Genomic DNA, 12,648 nt, shown 5'->3' on the forward strand with positions numbered 1-12,648 from the left:
GAATATGACTTTAATATGCCTGCTGCCCTGCCCCTGAGCTGTGCACTGGGAGACCCAACTCTTGGAATGACCTTAAATTCTTATAAAACTCCACATGTGAAAGAGTACTGTAAAATAAAATATTAAAGGCAAATTTGTATCAAAATATAATCTGGTGTTGAAATTTTATGATACTGGGGGAATTTTAAATCTTTTTTTCCTATGTATCCGCATTAGTGATTACACATTTGAAATAACACTTTTAAAATGGTAGAAAGCCTGGCGTTCACAAATAATGTAAAAGTAAAGTGTGTAGGCTGCTATGATATTACAACATGGAGGTACTTATGTTGCACAGTCCTAAAATGAGAACAGTAATATTTACCTGTCTCTCATTGTCAGGTCTTCAGCAGCTTTGTTGCTCTTCTGCAAATCAAAAATTGAAAATGTTCATTCATTGTTCTTACCAATGCTCTATCCATTATTTTCACTAGGAAGAAAAAATGAGAATGCTTGTAAAAGTGTTCCGAAAACCTGTGCTTTATTGGAAAGATTCCCAGAAGCTACTGGCTGCAGAAGAGGGCAGGTACCTGGCAAACTTCTTCATTTTTGCAAATTCATAATGCTGGGAGCAGGTGATTTTGAGGAATATAGGAATGCACAATTTTGGTGTATTTAATGATGCCTCAAGCACACGATAAACTTAACAATAAAAATATTTTAACTGTCAGCAAATACCAGGTGAAATATGTTAGCTGAAGCCTTTCTGTGGACTCTTTAGTTAAGCCATTTTACCTTGTGTTTCCTGGGAGCTCATGGTAGGTAAGTAGTTATTTGCCATGGGTCAACCAATAAGTAAAGCCTTACTAAACCTCACCCTGAAGTGACCTGATCTGACTCATAGCCTAACCTCCTTTGGGCAAGAGGTTGGGTTAGGTCCTTTCTAGCCTGAGCTTTATTTTCTGATCTGAACCTAACTTTACATTACTAATTTAATGAGCCACATCCTCACTGTGATAAACTTCACCTGCCTACCCCAGCCTGGCTGCATTAGACAGAGGGAGAATCACATTGTGGAAGCCAAACAGTGCTGCCACATGCTTCTTTCCTGAAGGTGAAGGAAAGAAATTTTGCATAAATGAGTGTGGGCACCAACAAAATTTGTTTCAAGTGCCTACAATGACTATTCAGCTATCAGTAAACCCCACTGAATCATGCAGTAGACCTGTATAGGTCAATGCACATGCATTGGTTGTGTAGAACATAAGTTTTCATTTTTTTCCAAGTTATTATATTTTGTCTACAATGACTATGTGAGATGTCCTTCACATGGCAAAATTAAGGGTGCAAAATTTGAAAAGCACAGGGCTAATGTAACCCTATTTCAGACCCTTGAGTGTATGTGTTCATCTTTTTGAGCAGTCCCTTGCTTTTGATGTGCAGAACTGCACTGGGTGGCTACTGCTGTGGGAATGAACAAGGCTGTTGTTCCATGGATTGGTTGCAAAGGCAGGTTATGGTGAATATAACTGATTAGAAGACACCACATTTAATCTGGCTACAAGAAAACTGCCCTCAGTTGCATCCAGACGCAAAGAGGATCCATCCCTGAGAGCAGATTCTCTTGGAGAGCTACTGTTTTGTTCATAATTTCCTGGTGCCCTACAAGTTATCACCATGATATGGTTTGCAGAAATGTTGTATATTTACAGCTGTAGCTGTAGTCACATGTTTTGAACATATAAATGTAAAATAATCTGAAAAGTCATGCTTTTTTTTAGAAGTCTAACAAAGTTTTGCATCCACTATTATGAGTTGCCTAGGGCAATTTTTGTTTTATGCCAGCCATGACTCAGATGTTACTGCTAAAATAAACTTAAAATATCAGCTGATCCCTAGTCACATATGGAAGCACCAGTAAGCAATGGGAACAAACACAATCAGGAAATAAGGAATTCTGTGGTGGATAGACTATTTGGATGCTTTGGTCACCTCATGCAGTGACGAAGATAAATGAAATGTAAAATAATCAACTACCTGCTCAGTGCTGCTGAGACACTGTATAGAACAATAGGAAGTGATCAAAATTGTAACATTCTTCTTAAAAATAGCAGTAAACTAAAAGTATCCCAGCTAGTTTTATATCTGGACGTTTCTTACATTGCAGCCATAGTACAACTCATTGGTAGTTTAGAACAATTTATGTCTAGCACTTGAGCACAGCAGGCAGATATAATTCACAGACATATCCAGACTGATCTGCATGGGCAGATAATGTACATGACAGCAATCAATCTTCAGGGCTGGCATATTGACATTACAGAAATTGTTTAGCTCAGCTATTAATAAGCATCCTGCATCACCAGTTGTTTGCATTTTGTCAGGGTCTAGCACATCACAGTGTAGCAGAGTTGGGTGGGAGGATCTGTGTTCACCACAGCCACTGGAGCTCATCACTTGCTGTCATAAGAAACTGCCAATAAGCTGAAACCTCAGCTTAGAGGTGCAAAAACAAACCCCTCAGACAAGAGGCACATGCTGTATTCTGCTGGTTCTGTTAACAGTAGAAGAACATGCAACCCCTTAATCCGTAAGATTTACCGAAACTACTCTGTCCCAGCCAAATGTGCAGATTTCTCAGTTGAAAAGGTGCTTCTCATCCCTGTCATGCATTATTCATGTTTCCTGTACCCTGAGTTGTTGCAGAATGAATCAAAAAGGTCAAGGTGAGAAGGGACATGTGGAGATTACCCTTGCTTAAAATATGATGAATTAGAGCAGGTTGCTGTGTCCAGCCAGGTTTGAATGCCTCTGAGGATAGAGACTCTACAGCCTCTCTTCTGGGCAATCTGTTCCTATGTACAGTAAAAAAGTGTTTCCTTATGCTTAAATGGCATTTCCTGTGTTTCAATCTGTGTCCATTGCCTCTTTGCCTTTCCCTGGATGCCACTGAGAAGAGCCTGTTTCTGCCTTCTTCACTGCTCTCATCAGGTATTTAAATGCATTGATAAGATCCTTCCTTGAGCCTTATGTTCTCCAGGCTGAACAGTCCCAACTACCTCAGCTTTCCCTTGTATGTTAGATCCTCCCATCTCTTAATCCCCTTTGTACCCCTTCACCTGCTCCAGTGTGTCCATGTCTCTCTCACAGTAGGTAGCACAGAACTGGGTCCAACATTTAAGACAACTCATGAACTCTTAGGGGAAGGATAACCTCCTTCAATGGGCTGCCAGAGTTCTCCATAATGCAGCCCTGAAAGCTGTTGGTGGCTTTGCTGCAATGCTGGCTCCTGTGACCACTGTGAGGACCGTTTGAGGGCTACCCTGTGAGGACCCCACAGTCTCTTTCTAGAAAGTTGCTTTCCAGACAGTTGTCCATCAGCCTGTATTGGTGCATGCCTCCCTAGGGCAGAATTTTATGCTGCTTTTTGTCAAATATTTTAAGATTTGTGTTTCCTCCTTTCTCCATCCTGCCAAGGTCTTTATGAAAGAGAGGGGGCGGGGGGAAAGTAGTGTATTGGCCATTCCTATTCAATTTTCTGTCGTCTGCAAACTTGCTGAGGGGGATGCACTCTGTCCCATCTTCTGAGTCACTGTGAAGCTCTTAAACAGTGCTGGACCCAGTACTGAGCCCTAGGATGCACCTCGGATGAATGGCCTTCAGCTGGACTTTGTGCCTCTGATCATAACTTGTTGAGCCTGGCTTAAATGCCAGGTTTCAATCCTCTTCGCTGGGAACTTATCTAGATTCTATTTCCTCACTTTGTTGATTAGGATGTTTATGGCAAACTGTTCAAAGACTTAATGTTGAGATAAACAATATGCACCAAGCTAGAAACCTCACCACAGAAAGCTGGTAAAGTACAGAATCCCCTTTATAAACACATACTGGCTACACCCAGGTACATTCTTTTCCTTCATGTGTTTGAAAATTGTTTCCAGGATTTCTTGCTCCATCACCTTTCCAAGGGTTGAGGTGAGGCTGACTAGACAGTAGCTCCTCAGACCATTCTACTTTTCCTTCTTGAAGATAGGAACATTTCATTTCTACCAGTTCTCAGGGACTTCTGCTGGTGGCAGTGACCTTTCAAAGACTGCATGGGTTATGTATGGATTCACATCCATTTCCCTCAGGCCTCATGGATGGATCCCATCAGGACCCATGAACCAGGTTGTTGAGTTTGTTTAAATGTTCCCTAACCTGATCATCAGTGCTCCAGTCTGTTTCACTGGTCTCAGGTGCCTGGCACTCCTGAAAGTCAGATCAGTAAAGATTGAGGCAAAGAAGACATGTAGTGCCTCAGCCTTTTCCATGTCCTTTGTCATCAGATATTCTGTCATGTTTAGTAGGTGGGCATGTTTTCCCTAGACTTCCTTTTACTGCTGAGATATTTGTAGGAATCTCTGCTGTTACCCTTCAGTTCTATTTCCAGATTCAGCACCAGGAGAGCTCCGACTTTCCCAACCTCATCCCTGTCCTTGCAGAGAGTGTCTCTACAGTCTTCCTGGGTGACCTGACCCTGCTTCCACTTGCTGTATGCTTCCTTTTCATGTTTCATTTTTTTTCTGGGTTGCCTTGCTTCCTGCACATAGGAATTATTGAGTTTGGACAAGGTGCTACTTAAAAATCAATTGGCTGTCCTAGATCTCTCTTCTCTCATGGGATTTTTCCCAGAAGATCCCTGAGTAAGACCAAATCTTCTCTCCTGAACAGGTAGTAATTATTTTTTTACTTTCTCCATCCTCTCATGATCTTGAGCTCCACTTTCTCATGGTTGCTACAGCCAAGGCTGACAGTGGCCTCCACAGAGATGTCATCTGAGAGGGGCTGGCCAGTCTGATGAACACAGATTTGTGTCTCCTATTGTCCGTCCTTTTAAATCTCTCCATAGGAAAGAAGGTATTTTTTCTGACTGTAGGCAGAAGATATTTTCAGCCTGAAATATGAATACTGGTTATTTTATGTAAAATTAAAACTGTGTACTGTCACACACAAATACACCCCTGGTTTCACACATACACCACAAGACATATGTTTTGTAGTATTAAATGCCTTTAGGATATGAGACAGAATTGCTGCTGAAACTCAAACAAAAGATTACACTTTTCACCCATCACCAAGGATGAGACTAAATGAAGTCCTGACTCCCTGCAGCATGGTTGTGAAGTGGAATGTGTTAAAAATGTGCCTTTCTGTTCTTGCAGATCAAATATTCTATCATGCACCCAGGGACTCATGTCTGGCCCCACACAGGGCCCACCAATTGTCGGCTGAGGATGCATTTGGGCTTGGTGATCCCTAAGGAAGGCTGCAGAATCCGGTGTGCCCAAGAGAACAGGTATGGCTCCAATATTGAGGTTTTTTTACTGTTTTGGGGGGAAGGGGCTTGCTTGCTTGCTTGCTTGTTTTTTTGAGTATTTTTTCCTACTTTTCTCAAGGCTGAAGAAGGGATGGAACTTCATGTAGTTAAAAAAAGAAGAAAAAGGGGTGTTTTGATGACCAGGATGTGTAATATATTTCATTAAACAGGCAATTTGCACTCTTAACTCATGGTACAAACTCAAAATATCAGTTCTGAAACAGTGTCAGGAGAACCTTTTGAGACATACCTGCTCTTCTCTGCTGTGGCATGGAAATAACTGTGGATTTGGTCAATGGGGTCTCTGTTTACTTTTACAATGCCAGCCTAATATTGCTGCCAACAGAGTTCCTGTATTTATTTTGATTTTGGAGAGACATAGAATTTGTTGCTGCTTTGGCAGATGCTGACTAAGATATACCTACATTTTCACTGCTGTGACAGAATACCATGGTAATTCCAGAAGAAGCCTCCTTTTCAGCTTGTATTATTTGTTATAATTCATTTAAAATATTCCAATTGAAGTTGATCCCAGGATGAAGACATCTATGAAGTTTTAGGTCCAATGAATTACTTAGATGGCAATTTTATTTTAAAGTGTGCTTTAAGGGAAGTTTCTTACCCATGAGGGAAAAATTGTACTGAATTTCAAGTCGGTTTTATCTCTGTTTGCTCAGTCCAAAATGAAATTAAATGCAATAGCTTATACGTTTACAATCAGGGCATATAGTCCCCTTAGAAAGATGGGAAAATGTGCTAAATTTTTGTATATTATTAAACACAGAAAGAAGAATGTAGTGTTAGCTTTATTGCTTATTGCTTACAGGCTAAATTTGCTGCACTTAAAGAAGTTCTCATGATGCTTAATATTTGTGCATATATTTTGAAAGATTCTGCAGTTTCTGAGGGCAACAAGTGCTAATTTTGAATTATTTTCAATGTCATAATATAATTAATGGTAGAAATAGAATTAATTTGATATTGAGAAATGAAATGCTACACCTGTCTGCATGACTGCAATACATAGCAAAGGAGATTTTTTTAAATAACATTTGAAAACAACCACAACCGGCAATCTTTGGCATTTTTGAGGATAGAAATATCCAGCTGCTAAAATCAAAAATGTTGTTGCTATACTCTCCTGCCAACATGTAGCTTATAGTCAGTGTTACAGCCTACACCACCTACATCTAGAAAGTGGCAGACATTTTTTTCCAGCATTCCAATCCAATATCCAAAGCAAGCTGGGTGGAGAGAGAGGTAGCTAATTGCCCTAGAGGGCTGATACAGAGGCATGGAATCTTTTCACTTTAGGACGTTTTTGTGAGTTCAGATTGGTGGTGACTGCATGGCATTACCATTAGGTGGCTGTTTAGTTGCTGGTGAGAACAAAATAGTGGTTTTGCTCTGCTGCCAAGAGAGCAGGTGTCCTCAGCTCACCACCTGTTGTAAGGCTGGCACCCTTCTGTGTCTTAACCTGGACAGAAGGGATAATCCTGTGGAGAATGTACTTAACAACCTCCTTGGCAGCAACACTCCCTCAAAGTCAAGAGCAGAACAATGCCTGTTGCTGCAGACATAACATAGAGCATGTCAGTGTCCAGGTTCCAGAACCTGGTCTTATGCATCAGACATACTCATTTCACACATAAAGCACTCAAGAGCTGACTACAACTTCTGCTGAAATGTGTTAAGATCAGTTGCTTACAGCAAGAGCTGTACACTCAGAAACAAGGGTGAGATTTTCCCTGGAAGCACTCAGTGTCTACTGCTGGCAGTGAAAGGGCTTTTATATATCCTTCCCCTGGTGCAGAGGGGATGTGTGAACTACTGGCAAAGGGAATGGTGTCAGGAGGAAGACTTAGCTTGAGCAATTTCCATTCCTTTCCCTGTGGTGCTTCAGAGCAGTGGTGAACTGGTGGTTTCCAATAGGAGAGCTGGCTGGAAGAGGAAGGTTAGCATCATGGCTTTTCTGGCCTCCTGTGCCACTGCTGTGTGCATGAGAGAGAACAGAAACAATGAGAATTTTGTGCTTGGTTACCTCTGTGCCACCCTCTCAGGGGTCTCTGTGGTCATGATGACCCTGAGATGTGTTAGAGAGTCTCTTTTTCCCAGCCTGGCAGCCAAAGAAGGAGTTAAGATTCTTCTGTTCTCATTCTCAAGGCTGTTTATTTGCTCTTATCCATAACATTCTTTCTCCAACCTGCCAAGGTCTGTCTGGCAGGTCGGGTTGCGGCACACTGACCTCCCTCAGGGCGGTGTTATCTTTTATATTAAAAACTACGTGTACATTATTTACAATCATTTTCCAATATCTATCACCTATGTTAGTTTGTCTCTACCCTAAACCAATCCAAAAGTGCCAGCATCACAGCAGAAGATGGAGGCCAAGAAGAAGAAGGAGAAAGGCTGCACACACCCAGATTCCTCCATCTTGCCTCCTGAACCCCCATTCTAAAAACCCCAAAATTCTACATTTCACCCTGTGATAAACTCACTAACATTCTATTCAAACTCTTGTGGCTTGTACATCTTGATACAAAGTTGGTAATTGTTTCCATGGGTTAAAATCGAAGGCACAGGTGTTTTTGACTCCAGCCCCGTCGGGGTCTCGAGTCCGCCAGGGAAGCCAGAGGAATTTCCTGGGTTCCGACACCGCCCAGCATGGTTGTTTAGAGGGTTGCAATGGAACTCATCATTTGATGGACTGGCAAGTCATCACTGTCTAGTGCTGTGTTTTACTCCTTCATTTGCAGAAGAGCTTTTTGCAGCTGTTTGGAGTTGGTGTACTTTGCAGTTGAGGGCCTCAAAGATGATCTGAGGGATGAAACACCTCTGCTATGAGGAAAGGCTGAGAGAGCTGGGGTTGTTTGGCTTTGAGAAGAAAAGGGTCCAGAGACAGACCTCATGATAGCCTTTAGGTACTTGAAGGGATCTTTTAGGAAAGATTGGGACAGTTTGTATCAGATAGATTGCAACAGGCCAAGGGGTAATGCTTTTAAACGAAAAGAGGGTCAGTCTAGATTATATATAAGGGAGAAGTGTTTTAATAGAGATGGTGGTGAGACACTGGAACAGGTCACCCCCAGGAATTATAGATGTTCCATCCCTGGAAACATTCAAGACAGGGCTGGACAGGGCTTTGAGCAGCCTGATGGAATTGAAGATGTCCCTGCTCATTGCAGGTTTTGCCTTTAAAGGTTCTTTCAACCCAAATTATTATGATTCTATGTTTCTTGTTCTATATAGCGTTGATCATTTTAGGTCACTTGGCCATTTTGAAGTCCTAGCTCTGTAAAGTGCAGGGTATAATGCACAAAAGTGGTAGGTAAATAATATCCAGTTATCATAATCCAACATCTCTATCAAGGAAGGTAACCTTATCTTGAAATGAAGGTGAAGGTACAGCCATTGTGCAGAGGCCAGTCTGAGCTCTCACCTTTAACAGGTGACACTAGAGCTGATATGGAGAATTATCTGGAAATTACCCCAAAGTGGCTCAGCACCAGACCCGAACAATATGGTGCCTGTGTTACCACTGAGAAGTGTTTCTCACACCATCAGGCTTCTAGAAAATATTTATTTGCATGCTAATGGTGGGGTTTGTAGCCTTTTCGAAAGGGGCTAATAGTCCCGTCAGCTTTATGACTTTTTCTTTGTTGTGCAAAACAGCCGATCCCATTATGATGCAAATTATAGATCCTGGGTTTTAACCTCTGAAGCTACTTCATCTGGGTGCCTGGGTTTTTATTGTCCTTAACTGAGTTGCACTTTCAGGCTATTTAGAGCAGTTCTTTTCAGGCTTTATTTAATTAAAAAAAAAAAAAAAAAAAAAAAAAAAAGAAGCAAAAAAAACCAGAAACAAAAAAAGAAACTCAAAAAAAACCCTAAACCAGCGGAAAACCCAGCTACTCCCCCAACAAGGAAAACGACACTAGATCTCAATTGCTCCAAACAAAGCAAAGCAAAGCCATATCCCCCAACCCTCCCCACCAAACACCCCTGGCGCCACCTCCCAAAAAAACCCTACTCAAACCCACCCAAAATTAACCCCCCCAAAAAAATTCCGAAAACCCCAGAAGAAAACCCCAAAAAATAAACCAACCCCAAAAAATCAAACCAAACTAATTATACAACCCAAAGTCTGCTTGAATTTTTTTACCACATTATAGCATTGCTAGTGGTTTACTCCCATGGACTTTAATAAAACCAGTGTAACTTTAGTGCAGTACCAGTAACTCAGGGTCTGTGTGGCATACAACATTTTCATTACCAGATAACTGATGTGATATCAAAAAACCCCATATGATCATATCTGAAACATGTAAAAGGCTGTTTACCTGGGCCTTTAAGGCATGTGCAAGTCAGTGTGAATTTCTTTTACTATGTTATGCTCTCTGGTTTCTCTACTCTTGTTTAAATTATGTTTAGCTGATTATTTCAATTGATCCTATTTCAATTTCTTTTCAGAACATTACAGCACAACTCCATAAATTTTGATGGTTACTTTTTCCTTTTGCTGAATTAAAAATATGGAGATGAATTGGAAGTAGGAACCTAGTTTCCACCCTGTTTTTGAAAAAGAAAATTGTTTTCCCTGTAAATGAATACAGCTGAATGAGCTTAAGCAATGCATTCCCATCTTTGATGGCAAGGCCTTTGTTTCTTTACCATTTTTACTGTTCATAGTGCTTATTTCCCTCTGAGGGCATCCATCCTCTTGGATTGCTTCAGCTCCTGAGGGCCCCTGTTTAAAAAATGTGTGTGTTCGCGGCAGAGTGACTTTAGGAAGGAATGTCCCTTTGACCATTGCTACCTTGACTGGTATTTATCCACTCTCACCTGGAGGTGCATAATCAGGAGTTAAACTTCTCTTCAAAATTATGAATCCAGGCCTCAGCAGGCTGGAGAAGCTGCCAGCTGAAATGTGATGAAGTTCAACAAATGCAAAAGCAAAGCCCTGCAGCTGAAAACAGATAAACACCTTGCAGCTGTAGTGGCTGGGTGATGACTGCCTAGAAAACAGCTTTGCAGAAAAGGGCTTAAGGACCCTAGGGGCCAAGTTGAACATGACTTATAATCTTCTTTTATATTGATGAAGTCTAGCTGTGTGCTGGACTGTGTTAGTAAATTTGTAGGAAACACTTTGAGCAGTACAATTTTTTCCTCTCTCTTCTGCATTCAAGACTGCCTCTGGAGTACACTGTCCAGTTTGGGATACTTTAGTACAGAAAAAGTCATTGATAAACTAGAGGGACTCCAGTAGAGGATGGATAAGATGATTAGGAGGAGAAACTCTACAAACTGGTTTGTAGTCTGGAAACCAGAAGGCTTTAGAGTAGCCTAGTTACTCTCTTAACTACTAATTGACTGGGAGGAAGACAGAGCCGGACTCTTTTCAGAGAGGTGCAGTTGTAGAATGAGAGGTAATGAACACAAGTGACAGTGAAGGAGCTTTCATCTAGGTAAAAGGGAGTTTTCACAATAGGATGGTAGCGTGCCCATGGTTGCAGATATCTCAGGCTCTTCACTAGTGGTTTTTTAAATATTTCATCTAACCTCAAAGTTGGATCTGACTTTGCAGTGAGTCCTCCTATGAGCGGAGCCTTGGACCACATGACCTTCCAAAGGCCTTGTTCTGATTTTTAGAAAAAGCAAATTGATTTAAAGTAATTTCTTTTTGAACCATATGACCATGTTACTAGTCATTCCCTCAGTTTCCCTCTCTTATGTACATCACTGATGTATCTGATTAGAAATGAAGGAAAGTGGATTATCACACCAGTACTGTACTCACTCAAGTAATTAAAAGTATAATAAATAACATACCCCATAAATGTCTGAATGTGTTTGTGAGCATAACTGTGCAGAATGAGGGGGAAGGATCCCTCAATAATATAAAGGTCCATTAGACTAATCTTTCTGTAGTTTCTTTAAATCTCCCATACTCCTGTCTCTCTGGATTAGGCAGTGAAATCTTGGCTATGCAATCTGTACTGTTTAAATCTTTCTCATACGTCAAAGAGCATCTTCAGAGCTGACCTATAGCTTACCTGCTCCATGGCCCTTCAAGTACTACACTAAAGTATGTTCCTTTTTTGTTTTGCAGATACTGGGAAGAAGGGAAAGTTCTTATTTTTGATGACTCCTTTGAACACGAAGTATGGCAGGATGCTGAAAGTTACCGCCTGATATTCATCGTAGATGTGTGGCACCCAGAGTTAACAGCCCAACAGAGACGTACCCTTCCTGCTATTTAGGGGGTTTCTTCTGATGTGTGGAGCAGAGGAGTATTAACTCCTTTGGAGTATGAAAATAGGATTAATTCATCCAGCATACAAAGTAGAACAAGCATTTTAAGGGTAAGAAAATATAAGGATGACATTCTACAATCACAGTGGACTTGGTTTAAAAGCAGAAAGAAGCCATGTTTTGTTTCATACAGCACTGATGTGTATTGTTTTTCTGGCTGCAAGTCTGAAAACACAAGTTTTGCCAGCCAAAAAGCAATAGATCTGGATTTTCAAGCTGAGGAATGTGCAGATGTTTTTGCCATGCCTGTATTTTCTTTACAAAACCAGTCAGTCAGTCAGTCACCTGCTTGATTATGTTCAGGCACATGATTTATGATTTTACATCTAGGGAATACTTCCTGGCCTTCTGGGAAGCAACATGTAAGATATTTGCAAACATATGCACACAACTGACTTTGAAAATCAGTATGCAGGTGTAATGTTAGCTGCTTTAGGCATAGAACATGTCCCTATGTTATCACTGTAGATAATGTGAATGGATTATATGTGTTTTGTACTTTTTCTACCTGAGTAACTGTATTTTTCTAGCTTAATTATGAACAAATCTTCTTTAATTAACCACTATTTTTTAAAAAGGTGATATATATATAAGTGTGTCTCTAGCTATCAGCAGAAGGAAAACACTATATATGAACAAATTTCATTTTTGCCAAGTGTGGCCTTCTTTTGCCTTCCTGGAAATGTAAACAGAAACTTGCATAATAGCTGCCTAGTGAAGCTTTGATCTTCTAAAACAGAATGGTTCTCTTAGTTAGCAGGTGACCTTCAGTTTGATAATGTGATTTTGGAAAATGCTGAGCAAATCTGACATTTTGAAGTACTTGACCATTCTTAGGATTATATGGTGAGCTGCTGTTTCTCCTATCATTACAAAAGCTTCTGGTGTAATATCCTTTCTCTACCCACCAAGGGTCTGGGGCCCCTCCTTCCAGGGGCTCCTCCTTGGTTGCCCTTTGGTAATCATTCAGCAAAAAAAAAGAAAAAAAAGAATATTTT

General features: G+C 40.8%; 1 protein-coding gene across 1 annotated transcript in view; it reads left to right on the top strand.

The window, feature by feature from the left end:
* Positions 1–12,630, top strand: part of ASPH (aspartate beta-hydroxylase) — a 109,120-nt gene extending 96,490 nt beyond the window's left edge. The window contains exons 26-28 of the mRNA XM_031058629.1: positions 474–565; positions 5,184–5,317; positions 11,448–12,630. Of these exons, the coding sequence (XP_030914489.1) occupies positions 474–565; positions 5,184–5,317; positions 11,448–11,598 (377 nt within the window). The 3' untranslated portion in view covers positions 11,599–12,630. The remainder of the gene's footprint in view (positions 1–473; positions 566–5,183; positions 5,318–11,447) is intronic.
* The last annotated feature ends 18 nt before the right edge of the window (positions 12,631–12,648 follow it).

This window comes from Geospiza fortis, unplaced genomic scaffold (assembly GCF_000277835.1).
Source record: "Geospiza fortis unplaced genomic scaffold, GeoFor_1.0 scaffold121, whole genome shotgun sequence".
Classification (NCBI taxonomy): domain Eukaryota; kingdom Metazoa; phylum Chordata; class Aves; order Passeriformes; family Thraupidae; genus Geospiza; species Geospiza fortis.